Source organism: Embiotoca jacksoni, unplaced genomic scaffold (genome assembly GCF_022577435.1).
Source record: "Embiotoca jacksoni isolate LCO1_2020_lvr unplaced genomic scaffold, fEmbJac1.0.p SCAF_4, whole genome shotgun sequence".
In the NCBI taxonomy this organism is placed as follows: Eukaryota; Metazoa; Chordata; class Actinopteri; family Embiotocidae; genus Embiotoca; species Embiotoca jacksoni.
Genome location: NW_027185392.1, coordinates 21,472,008 through 21,483,606, shown reverse-complemented (window position 1 = coordinate 21,483,606; position 11,599 = coordinate 21,472,008). Strand labels below are relative to the sequence as shown.

Here is an 11,599-nt window from a genome sequence, read left to right as displayed (position 1 = left end):
TGAGTAATTCACACACATTGTCCTGATGTAAAGTCTGACAGGTCTGATGCTCTTTTTCAAACTTTTTTGAAGTGCGTGTTTAACCAACCTGTGGCTTCAGATTTTTTTTGAAGACACCGGTGGGAGCGGCCTACGGAAGAGTCAACTCAGCAAAATGATGTCTTTCTGGACATCTGTAAATAATGAGGTCTTGAATGCCTATTATAATATAATCTCCAAATCCAACATTTCGTCTAATTGATTTCGACCACTTTAAGCCAACAGTCAAGCTTCTCTGGCCAATTCTGACAATAATATCGTCACCTTGTTCATTCAGCTACAGGGCAAACCCAAATCAACCAATGTTTGTGTGCTTATCAGAGAAAACCCCAATTCTGATTTACTCTAATACAGTTCATCCACAGGACAGAGGTTCCCCCTGACTGGATTATCCTTTGACCTGGCCGTTGACCCAGGTGTGCCACCACTGGCATTACCTGAGCGGCACCGTGGGCCTCTCTAAAGAGCGCATATTTACGCATGAATCCATACAGGGATCACAAGGTGTTGGACCAATGTGGAATGTTGAAAACGTTAAATAACATTATTCAAATATTTTAAAAAGTGCCGGGCACATATTTACAGTTACCGATCCGAGCTATTAAAGTGCTAGCTACTTCAGCGAGTACAGAAAGATGAACACTGTGCCGCGGAGGGTGTTAGTAATGTTCTGTCTTCACCATATTCACAAAAATCATAAGAATACAAAATAATACACGCAATACGTCACATACGCTCCACCCTCCCTCTCCCTGTCTCTCTATCCCAAAATGCTCCTCTTCCAGCCCACACCGACTTTCCATTTCACACACACCCCTCCCCCTGACATCAGAAGAGGCAGAGGCGCTCCTTTGCTCCGGTCCAAACTCCACTTACAAAGGCCGACATTGTATCTGTCAGAAAGGAGACCTGCATGGACAAACCCGGGACTAATACCCATGTTTTCGTGCGATTTATGGCGATGAGGGATTCCAGAGGCTTAACGCACTTCCAATTACCAAAAAGGGGTTGTTAAACTCAATTATTTGCTAAAAAAAAAAACAAAAAAAAAAGAGTGGAAAAGGAGAAGGGGAGTGCATGTTACTCGGCGGGCTTCATTTCCTAGATGCTGCAGAGCAGGAGCTGGATGACATGATGCTGCAGAGCCCGCTCACCTCCACGCCGTTTTCAGTCAAGGATATCCTCAAGCTGGAGCAGCAACAACAGCAGCAGCAGTCCGGGTCCCTGGAGCTCACGCACCGGGTCCACACCCAGCAGCACCTGTCCCGGTCTCCTCCCCACCAGCAGCAGCATTTCCAAACTGCGCCGTCCTGCATGCTCGCAGGGGCCCGCGACAGCCCTTCCTTCTCGGACGGAGAAGACAACTTGGCTTACCTGAGCGCGCTGGCGGTGCGGGAGGAGGACCGCGGGGAGACCAGCCTATCCCCGGACATGTACGTCCACCCCAGCCTGCAGGGAGCGAAGCTGGAAGCCACCGAGCTGGAGGAGCAGGAAACCAGTGAGTTCAAAGCTTCTACTGTAAAGGCTAGACAAAAGGCAACCGAGGACACGTGTAATAATAATTATCTTTGTAAAATGTAAAATAGGATTTTAAAGAGGAAATGAGATGTCAAAGATAAATTACAAATATAAGCAACTGTTTTGAATGTAGAATATCTGTTATTTTCCAGTGGCTACAAAATTATTTGCATAATTAGCCACATAAATAAATTATCTTAACCTTAACCAAATTGCTGTTACGGCAAAATTATAGAAACGTTACCGCTGTTATGCACTATAGTTTAGTTTTATAACTAAAATATATAATTAACTGCAGTTTAATAGCAATTCAAAGAAACCGCTTAAAGCTTCAAACTCAATGTGAGCCAACTGCAAAAAAACAAACATATTTTGTGTCTTTTTTTAAACAATGCTGTGGGTCCTTTTGGCCAATTAGTATGTTCCTTATTATTTGATCCCTTATGTGACCCTAAAGATGAAACAGCATTAAAATTCAGAATAGAGAAATAGAGGTGTTGCAAAATGCCAAATAAAATTTGATACAAATATAATTGATCGTTTGATTAAAATGTAAATAGATTGGGTTCCATATACTTGTTTCAAATCTCTGCAGAGCAGTATTTGTCTTGGGAGGCCTGTTCTCGGCTCTCCCTCCTCCAGACGCCAGACAACATCCTAATAAAGAGCTATCAAATGGAAGTCCGTATCACCGCGGATGAGGCCTGAGACGAATCCAGAAAAGTCTGGACATGTCAAACACTTTCTAGTGGTTCAGCTGCGCGCCTGATACTCAGAGTCTGTTATGATGTGTGGACCATAAACCGACAATTAGTTTAAAGAGGCTTGTAAAAGAAATGACACCTAGAAGTAGCGCTAATAAACACAGACGCAGCGACCTCGGCTCCTCGCTACAGGGAACATATAATTATTCATTGAATATAAACTCAATAGATTTTGTGCTGCTTGTGCCATTCGAAGTTCAGGAAGTGCAGAAAATAACACGATTCAACCCTAAATCGGTTAAGTTTGTATTTAGCTTAAAAATGAAAGAACATTACTTCTTCCTCCCTAACCGGTCAACACACCTTTATGTTTGAGCTTTTAGTTGTGCACCCTGATTAAAAGATTTTGCAATTAAACTGTCAATTTCAAAAGAAACAATGTAAATGTTCCACCTTTGACCGTTGTGTCTGACAGATTTTGTTTGGATCTGACAGGTAGGTCTATTGAATAAAGTTTAACAGTGCTGCTTAGGTTAAATAGTGTATTTGGTGTAGACTGACATAATTGGCACAGTATTCAGTACATGCACGTGAGGAGAAACTGTTCATGGATTTTGGAGTTATTAAAACTTCGTATGTGACTTTCCTGTGCAGAGAACTGCGGGCTGGTGCCCAGGGAGGAGGCACCGGAGAGCGGGCAGGGCGACTCGGAGAGGCCGGTACAGAAGCAGAGGAGCCGGCGGAGACCCAGGGTGCTCTTCTCCCAGGCGCAGGTCTTCGAGCTGGAGCGGCGCTTCAAGCAGCAGCGCTACCTGTCCGCCCCGGAGCGAGAGCACCTGGCGACCACCCTCAAACTCACTTCGAACCAGGTCAAGATCTGGTTCCAGAACCGCCGCTACAAGTGCAAACGGCAGCGCCAGGACAAGTCACTGGAAGCGGCGGGGCAGCACCACCCCCCGCCGCCACGGCGCGTGGCTGTGCCGGTGCTGGTTCGGGACGGGAAGCCGTGTCTGGGCGGTGCGCAAAGTTACGCCGCTGCTCCGTACGGATCCAACCCGTATAGTTATAACGGATACCCGGCCTATACATACAACAACCCCGCATACAACAGCAACTATAGCTGCACTTACACTAGCATCCCCGCCCTTCCTTCGTCTAGCACCCCCAACGCCTTCATGAACATGAACTTGGGAAACGTGAGCGGCCTCGGTGGTTCCCCACAGGCCCAATCACATCAAGGGACAGCGGTCACATCCTGCCAGGGCTCCCTGCAGGGGATCCGGGCCTGGTAGCCTCACCAGAACAGAACAAGTGTACTTTTTCATTTTTGGTCAAACCACGACCTTTTTAGAATTGTGTATTAACTTGGTAAAAACATTTCAGGAAACAGTATTGCTTGTATAATAGATGTGAGTTTGGATTCACCTGTCCGCTTACTCCAAGAATTATAGACAAAATAGTGTGCGTTAAGGCACGGGGTGTCACACAGGCTCATCTGAACAACCACAGTTTGGGGGATTTTTAAAAATTTTTATTTTAGTTTTGTGGCCCAGTGTTTGTTGATACTCCATTTCGCAACTGGTAGAACTGAAGCACAGAGGTGACATTACGCACTAGTTTGTGCATTTTCCTTTATTTGAACTCAAAAATTGGATTCGTTTTTAAAGGACTGTTTTGGTATACTTTTGAGCTATAGAGAGACTGAATTGATTTAAAGTGTTTTTGGTTCAACGGAGAATTGTTTTAGCCTATTTCACATCTATTCAAATAAACCCAAGAGATTAAAGGAGATGCGTTTTGATTCTAAACACATTTAATCTTTTTTTCTATTTAAACTCTTTGTGTGTTGTTTGTGGTGTTTGAATGACAAAACACATCACAGTCACAGAACTAAAACTCTACGTAAAAAATGCAAAAAATAATATTACTAAACTGTATTTTTGGTTCCTATATCTAGTAACATGGTTTATCATAGTGAATCAGATGCACGGTGGCACATTTTGCTCATAAACATGTTAAGGGAAGAGTTGCTGGTTGAGGCCAGGCCACAGGAACTCTTTGTCTCGGTGCCAGGCGACGTGAAAGGAGGAAGTTATTCTCCATCTGAGGTCCTTAAAAGGACGCGATTAAGCACCTAAAATACCCCCGAAGAGCGAGCTGCAGCCGGGATAGGGAGCAGGAATAATGGCTCTTATTGGATTGTCAGACAAAAGGTGTGTGGTAGGCAGAGCCGGGCACTCAGCAAAGACAAAAGCGCACAGGGGCCGTGAGATTGACGTCCTAATATTCCCATTTGAGCGACAGGCAGCGGGTTATTCTGCGCAAAGAAGGGGACATTGAGAAAAAATTTGGTCACTTTTGTTCCCCTTTAGGAGGCTTTTTTTGTTCACGGAGAAAGGCTCTCCAAGATCCCCAGCCGCGAGGCTTCGGTGGCAGCCGGGCTCGAGGTGATGGCAGCGGGGAGGCGATTGTGTGAAAGAAGGGGGTATTATTGCTACAAGTTTCACCATTTATCCCGATGAGGAAAATGAAAGGGAGAATTTTAAGGGGGAGCCTGGTGGGTAGGAGGGAAGGATGTTCGAGTCCTGTAGCCTATTATTTCAGTGGAAGGGTGTTATTTCAACCCAGACCGATGTTATTCTTACAAGTGATTGTAATCCTGGTCGGAAAAACGACTGCCCTGATCTTAGAATGCCTATTTGGAAGGATATTTTTTTTTTTAAATATTACAGACAGACTGTAATATTCCAGTGATGTCGCAGGGCAAAGGTCCTTACTACGCACCACTGGTGAAAGTGAAGTTCTGATAAGAATAGTCTACGGATTCAGTGGGAACAAGGGCGCAAAAAAAAAAAAAAAAAAATCGAATTGGAATGGTCAGTTGTTGGTTCAATTATTCCAAACCAAATCTAATTTAAATTTTAGAATTGGTCAGCGTTTAAGTTAGTGCAAACGAATTACTAGTTAATGAATTGTTCGCAAAATAATTGGATTTCAGTCATTTATCCAGTAAAATGTCAAATATAAGTATGTATAAGTATTTTCAATGGTTTTTTTTCCCGATTTACATAAGAGTAAACTGAATATGTTTGTGTTTTTAACAAGACAATGAAAAACTAAATGGACAGATGTCACATTGGGTTCAAGAGTATTTTCTAGATGCGTATTTTCACAAAGAAACTCATGACCTGATTATTCCCAAAATGAACTGCCAGACCAAAGGATCACTTTAATTTAGTTAAATAATGGCTTGGGTGAGAATTAAGTCCCAACTTCGGCGCTAATTAACAGTCGCTATAATTAGCGATGGCGCACAAATGGGAGTTACACCACATGGTGGGTCAATTTCAGATTAATCTCACGTCAAATGTATATGTTTTCGTTTATGGGAGGACTACCTTATTTGCTGAATTAATTTTTAGGAAGATCAATTGTCGTGGAAGTTTTGTGAAAATTAGAGAGGGAAAGCATCAATTGCTTTTTTTTTTTTCTCTGAGCGTAATTGTTCCTCCGGCCTGAGAACAGTTGTTTCCCAAACCCATTCTTCTATAATTACACCCACACACTCATGTCCCGATGTGAGACAACAGCTAAGACTGAGAACAAACAGCAGGAGCCACATTTAACATCAACCCCTAAAACCCCCGGACCTCGTCACTCACTCAGTTCCTGGTTAAAGTGGAGCAGTTGATAATTGAGTTCAGTCGACCGTCAATATGCTTAATGGTTATTTTAGGAAGGAACATGATGAAATATTTTGAAATATACAAGTTATTGTTTACTGATCTTTAACTGCATAAGTAATTTACTGTACTTAACTGCTCTAATGCAAAAGGTGATTTATTAAGACCTGACACAACCCATATCTACACAATATGATTGCTATCTGCAGTGATCGCTGCGTCTCTGAGGCTCCTTTTCTGCCAGACTGCCGGTCTCTGTGCTCAGATTGAGATCTGTCCGTCTGAGCTGTTAACCAGATGATCTCCTGTTTGGGACAAAACAAAGTTAAAGTCCTCCGGAGCGTCCTGATGCCTTCTCCTTACTAATGGGGATTAATTGAGAGGTAAACACAGAAAGCTGATAAGCTCTACGCTCTGAAGTGCTGCCGGGCCGCAGGACAGAGACTGATGGAGGCAAATAAAGACGAGACACAGAGGCGTCTGGCAGGTAGACACACCACCTGTTGGGGCAGGTATTATCTCACACAACAACAACAACGATAACAATACAAATAATAATAATAATAGATGATGAATCATATTTTATCTGATATAAATATATATTTTAAATACACAACAATAGAATATAAAAGACACTTCAAATGCTGAAAAATTAAAAAAAAATTATAATTCTCTGCCTTTGATACATATTACTTTGTTTGTGTTGGTTTACATGAAAATTCACAGGTGTCCCTGATATTCTGTTGATCCCCAGATTATCAGTATCATCAGAAGTATCTAAATATATAACTTCATGCTTATGCGGTACTTCAGTATAACCTCTATTACTGCTGCTATTCAGAGTATTCAAATAAAGTTAAAGAAAAAACACCATAACTAAAAAAAAAAAATCTAGTAAAAATTCTGTATTACAAACTTTACTTTAATACAATTTAAGAAATATTAGCAAAAATGAAATGTCATGTTTTAATATTAAAAAAATATACCCATTGTACCACCCTGTCAGAGTACTGGATTATTAGTGATGCTTTAACATGTACGCATCAATTTTCATGGTATCAAAGGGTAGACAATTTCAAGTAGTTTATATTATAATATTTGGAAGCTTAATGAATAGAAAAAAAAATTGAATCAAAAAAACAATGTATCATAAGACAGTCAAACGTTTTACGTTGTATCTTATTTTATTTAACTAATGCGAAAGCTGAAATGAATGCAAGAAGTAAATAGGTATCTCAAACCTGTACTTATTGTACATTAATCCAGTGGTAATAATACACCAGTAACTGCTTTAGTTGTGCTAATGTGAATTATGGATCCAGTGTTTTTTCTTCAGCTCCATTATCACAAGAAAACAAATGGTGGTAAATGACTGTAAATTGGATGCCTAGAGCCATTCCTCTTTACACACTCCTACTCACACACACACTTGCGTCACACATTTGATCATTTGCTCCGTGTGTTGGCTTGCTGATTTGTTTGGTTTAAGCCAACAGCTGCTCTCCGACGGTCATCACACTACGTGTGTGTGTGTGTGTGTGTGTGTGTGCGTGTGTGTGTGTGCGTGTGTGTGTGTGTGTGTGTGTGTGTGTGCGTGTGTGTGTGTGTGTGTGTGTGTGTGTGTGTGTGTGTGTGTGTGTGTGTGTGTGTGTGTGTGTGTGTGTGTGTGTGTGTATGTGTTAATATGTTTGATGCTTTAACTCTGGCTACTTATTCCTCAGATGAACTTTCCAGAGAGATGTTAATTTTCAGTTTGGAGAATGGTGAAAGTTTGCATGGAGTCCAGGATCAAACTGATACATGTAAATGACTGCATCCAATCTCTCAATTTAACTTCTACCAACACGTTTCTGACATCTGCTTTTTACACCTCTGCTCTAAGGACATTGGCAAATGTTTGTCATTAACTGAAATTATTTTCTGTGTACCTTGGATTTTCTATTTCCAATAAACCAGTAATATTTACAGAACGTTATTTTCACAAATATCAGCCGCAAGCTGCTCACTAGTCACACACCTTGAGGGTAGATTTAGTCATCCTGACACTGTGTGGGAGTCGATATGTACACACATTAGACCAAACAGTGCATTAATATTACTATTTTGAATCCATGCCACGAAGAGCAAACACCAACGAAAACATTAAATGTGAAAACGACCCGAAAGACATTAAAAAAAATGTGATCAAATGTTGAAAGTCAGTCACAGCAATTCATTTAAAAATAAAATTAACTTTACTGAGCTCTCGAAAAGCAGAAGAAGCAACATATGCTACAACATTATTATTTCCTCTGATGTCCTCCTCATGTCTCCTCATTGTGTTAGGCTTTAGCCCAATCCAAGAGTGTGTGAAATGATAGTTTATATATTTTGTGTCAGATTTGTGGGATTTGGCTTGAAAAACAAGATCACAAAGTAACACAAAACCACAACTTATCATAGAGTTGTTTTTGTTTAAGGTCAAAAATGACAAAACCCATTTTGTAAGTTGGAAAATGCTCTAAAAGTTGCCCAAGTTTGACTCAGTAGCAATAAAACAAAAAATTACAACCAAATATCAGCTGAGTATGACTCATATTGACCTATTAAAGAGCTATAAATCTTTATAAGTTGAGGTCAACGTTGCTAAAAGGTGTCAACCGGCATTACCAAAAACATTTTCTATGAGCTCATGGCCGTCTGTGTATCGTTATCAGTTTGGAGAGTGTTTTTTGGCTTGCTCTCTGCTTCTGTCACAACACCCACATGTTGTTGCAGAAGGTGCTGTATATGCTGCTGCTTCCAGTCACACAGCTCTTACAATTGGTCATTAAGGAGCAACACTCCTCCCATCAGGGGACGATCAATGATCCACTCAGGCTGCAGTGCTGCCAGCTGACAGGCCCAGACAGGCTGCGTTCACAAACAGAAACTCTTCAGCTTATAGCAGAGGGGGGATCTGAATGCAAAGCACAGTACTTTTAGAGCTACTACAACTACAGTTCCTGCAACTGCTGCATCTTTAATATAACAACCAACAGTATCAATTTACCCCTATTGTTGATCCTACTACTATTTAACTGATTCTACCAACACTTTTCTAATAGCTGCTCAGCTGTAAAAACTACTGCTGGTACTACAACTGTGCACGGGCGGATCAACTTATTAGGGGGACCCTGGGGCAAAAATGGTCCCCCTTAACAACACAGTCACCTTTGAAACGATCACTGGACCAGATTTTCTGTCTGTTGAGTTTAATGAATCCAAAATGAACTTCAGGAATATGTAACATGAAATTTGGCCTCTTGTCTGAACCTTCGAGTTTGTAATTTACAACTTGAACTGTCACGTGCGACCTGATCACATCAGTTCAGGTTCGGATTTTCTAAGTATATGCTGCATGTTTGAGAGGCTTTGATTCTGCACTGTGGATAAAGGAACAGTGCGAGGAGGTGGAGCTCTTCCATAGTTGTGGGAAAACTGATTGAAAAAAAAAAGCTAAACTCAGAGGGGGCTTTGGTGAAACAAGTGTCAGGCAGACAGGCTGTCTTCTCAGTAAACAGCTGCTTTATGCTCACCAGTTCAGCTTGCTACTTACTCTACAGTTCAGCTGCACTTGGCAGAATCATGCTGGATATTTCTTCTATTGTATATTCCTATTGATTATTCAGAAAACGTAAGTTGTGGTCTTTAGGGTGCATTTGCATTCACGCTACTTAATGAATGTGGCTATAGTTGTCTGAGACCACATCCTAACGTGGTCTGTGCAGATCTGATCTCGATGCAGCCTTTAAAGAATCTTTGAGGGAAGGCACACCTGACATCAACAATCCCTACAAGTGGCCAGCTCTAAGAACGGTGCTTCACACCATAGATTGTCAAGTGATGTAGCTTCCGGGTCTGAAAAATGAGGAAGATGCGGAAGTGCCTTAAGCTGCAATACCACTGAGTGCCACTAGAGGTTGGATCCAAAAAGCCTTTTACGCCATAGACTACCATTCAACTAGTCTCATAAAATAAAGTCAATAAAATTTCTCCAGAAGTTATTTCAGTTTTGCTAGCGAAAGTCATCCCTTCTTATTAGTTTTCTGGCAGTCCATCTAAAAATAATCCCGTCATTTATTAGAAAATACATTTCAAAAAGTTGTGTTTTGGGGGGCGTGTCTGTTTGATTGACAGCCCTGTGGTGCAGTTAGGTTACGGCTATCTGTGGGTGGGATGTACCATTCTCTGGTTTTCAATCAGATTGTCGAGTCAGATCACCCGCTCACTCCCCTGCCTGGCTCGCCCAAATATGGTCACTTCTGGCTCCAAACTGCCCCGTAATTAGCAAGATGGCGTCGGCCAAAATCCGAACTTGAGGCTTCATAACGGCCGTTCACAAACCAATTGGTGACGTCACTATTGGTTGTTGCTTGCGTCACACCTGGCCTTATTCAGAAAACCCAAACTTCTCCTGTATCAGAAATGGTTGGCAGACAGTAGATAATAAGCTACAATAACGTCCTCCATTTTGTGGGTCTCCGTCATCAACAATGTCGAGATGTGAATATTAAAGTTTACTGTAGATTTATTTGGCCCTCACCAGCAGACCAATGAACTTTCTAAGTCGATTCCCAAAATGCCTATTTAATCTATATTTCAGCCATCCAATGATTTGTTGTCTGGAGTATAAAGAGCAGTGCAGGTTTATAGACCCAATATGACTGAGGAATTCAGTAGCCAATTGTTGTTTCTTATATATTTTACATAAACATTGGACAATAAAAAAAAAGTCAAAAATAAATATATATACATATAGTATATAGTAGTAGAAAAATAGATTTGTCAACTGCTAAATATCCTTTGAGACTCTTTTGTGCTAAAATCTATAATCACAGTTTGTGGGAGTTTGGCTCTAAAATGAGATATTCACCAATTGAAAAGTTGACACCTACAAGCTTTAGATTATAAGTGCTCTTTAGAGACTGCTCAATGTCTTCTCAGTCAGCTCATGTACATGTAATGCTCCCTGACGTCAGCATAATAGATTTTACGATGGATGTGGATGTTTGAAAATGTCTTTTTAACTGTTTTTCCCGTGTCCTGGGGTGGGAGATGAGAGGAGGGCCAGCTAGGAGAACGGTTTTGGCTCGTCCATCAGCCCAAGATATCTAAATATTTATCCTGTGATCCACATTTATCCATTCACTGGTGCAGCCTTCTGGGTCTAAAACATTATGTTTCTGGGAAGATACACGAGTATACAGTGTTTATCCAATGCTACCCGCGGAGATTTATCCAGAACTGTCAGGGTTTGAAATAACACACATAAATTGCGGTGTGTGCGTATGTGTGTGTCTCACTAAAAATCATTAGAAACATTCATTTTCAGCCCTGCACCAGCTGGGAAAATCTGGGCAAGAGAAGCGAATGAGTAATGCTTCCATCAGCATTTGATATCCAGGTGCTCTTGAACAAGGCACTTAACTCAAAGCTGAAAAATCTGATTGGCTAACAGTACAGGATAATGGTTGGATTGGCAAATGGTTAGATTTAAGAGAAAGAAACTAGGCCTGCATCCAAGGGCAGGGTGTGGCACAAAAATCCAACTCAAGGCACTCAAGTGGGCAGTTATGAATACAAATCCTTTAGTAAATATAGACTAATACTTAGACGGAGATTCTCTGAGGGACC

General features: G+C 41.3%; 1 protein-coding gene across 1 annotated transcript; it reads left to right on the top strand.

Moving 5' to 3' along the window:
• The first annotated feature begins 877 nt into the window (after window positions 1-877).
• Window positions 878-4,024, top strand: LOC138209190 (homeobox protein Nkx-2.5-like). The gene is made up of 2 exons (XM_069167593.1): window positions 878-1,537; window positions 2,916-4,024. The coding sequence occupies exons 1-2, from the start codon at window positions 1,117-1,119 to the stop codon at window positions 3,551-3,553; spliced, it is 1,059 nt and encodes a 352-aa protein (XP_069023694.1). The 5' UTR covers window positions 878-1,116; the 3' UTR covers window positions 3,554-4,024.
• The last annotated feature ends 7,575 nt before the right edge of the window (window positions 4,025-11,599 follow it).

Bases quoted from the DNA above. Each gene is read 5' to 3' on its own strand.
- LOC138209190 (XM_069167593.1), top strand. From the start codon at position 1,117: ATGTTACTCGGCGGGCTTCATTTCCTAGATGCTGCAGAGCAGGAGCTG. The intron at 1,538-2,915 runs GTGAGTTCAAAG...TTTCCTGTGCAG, and splicing joins GCTGGAGGAGCAGGAAACCA to AGAACTGCGGGCTGGTGCCC.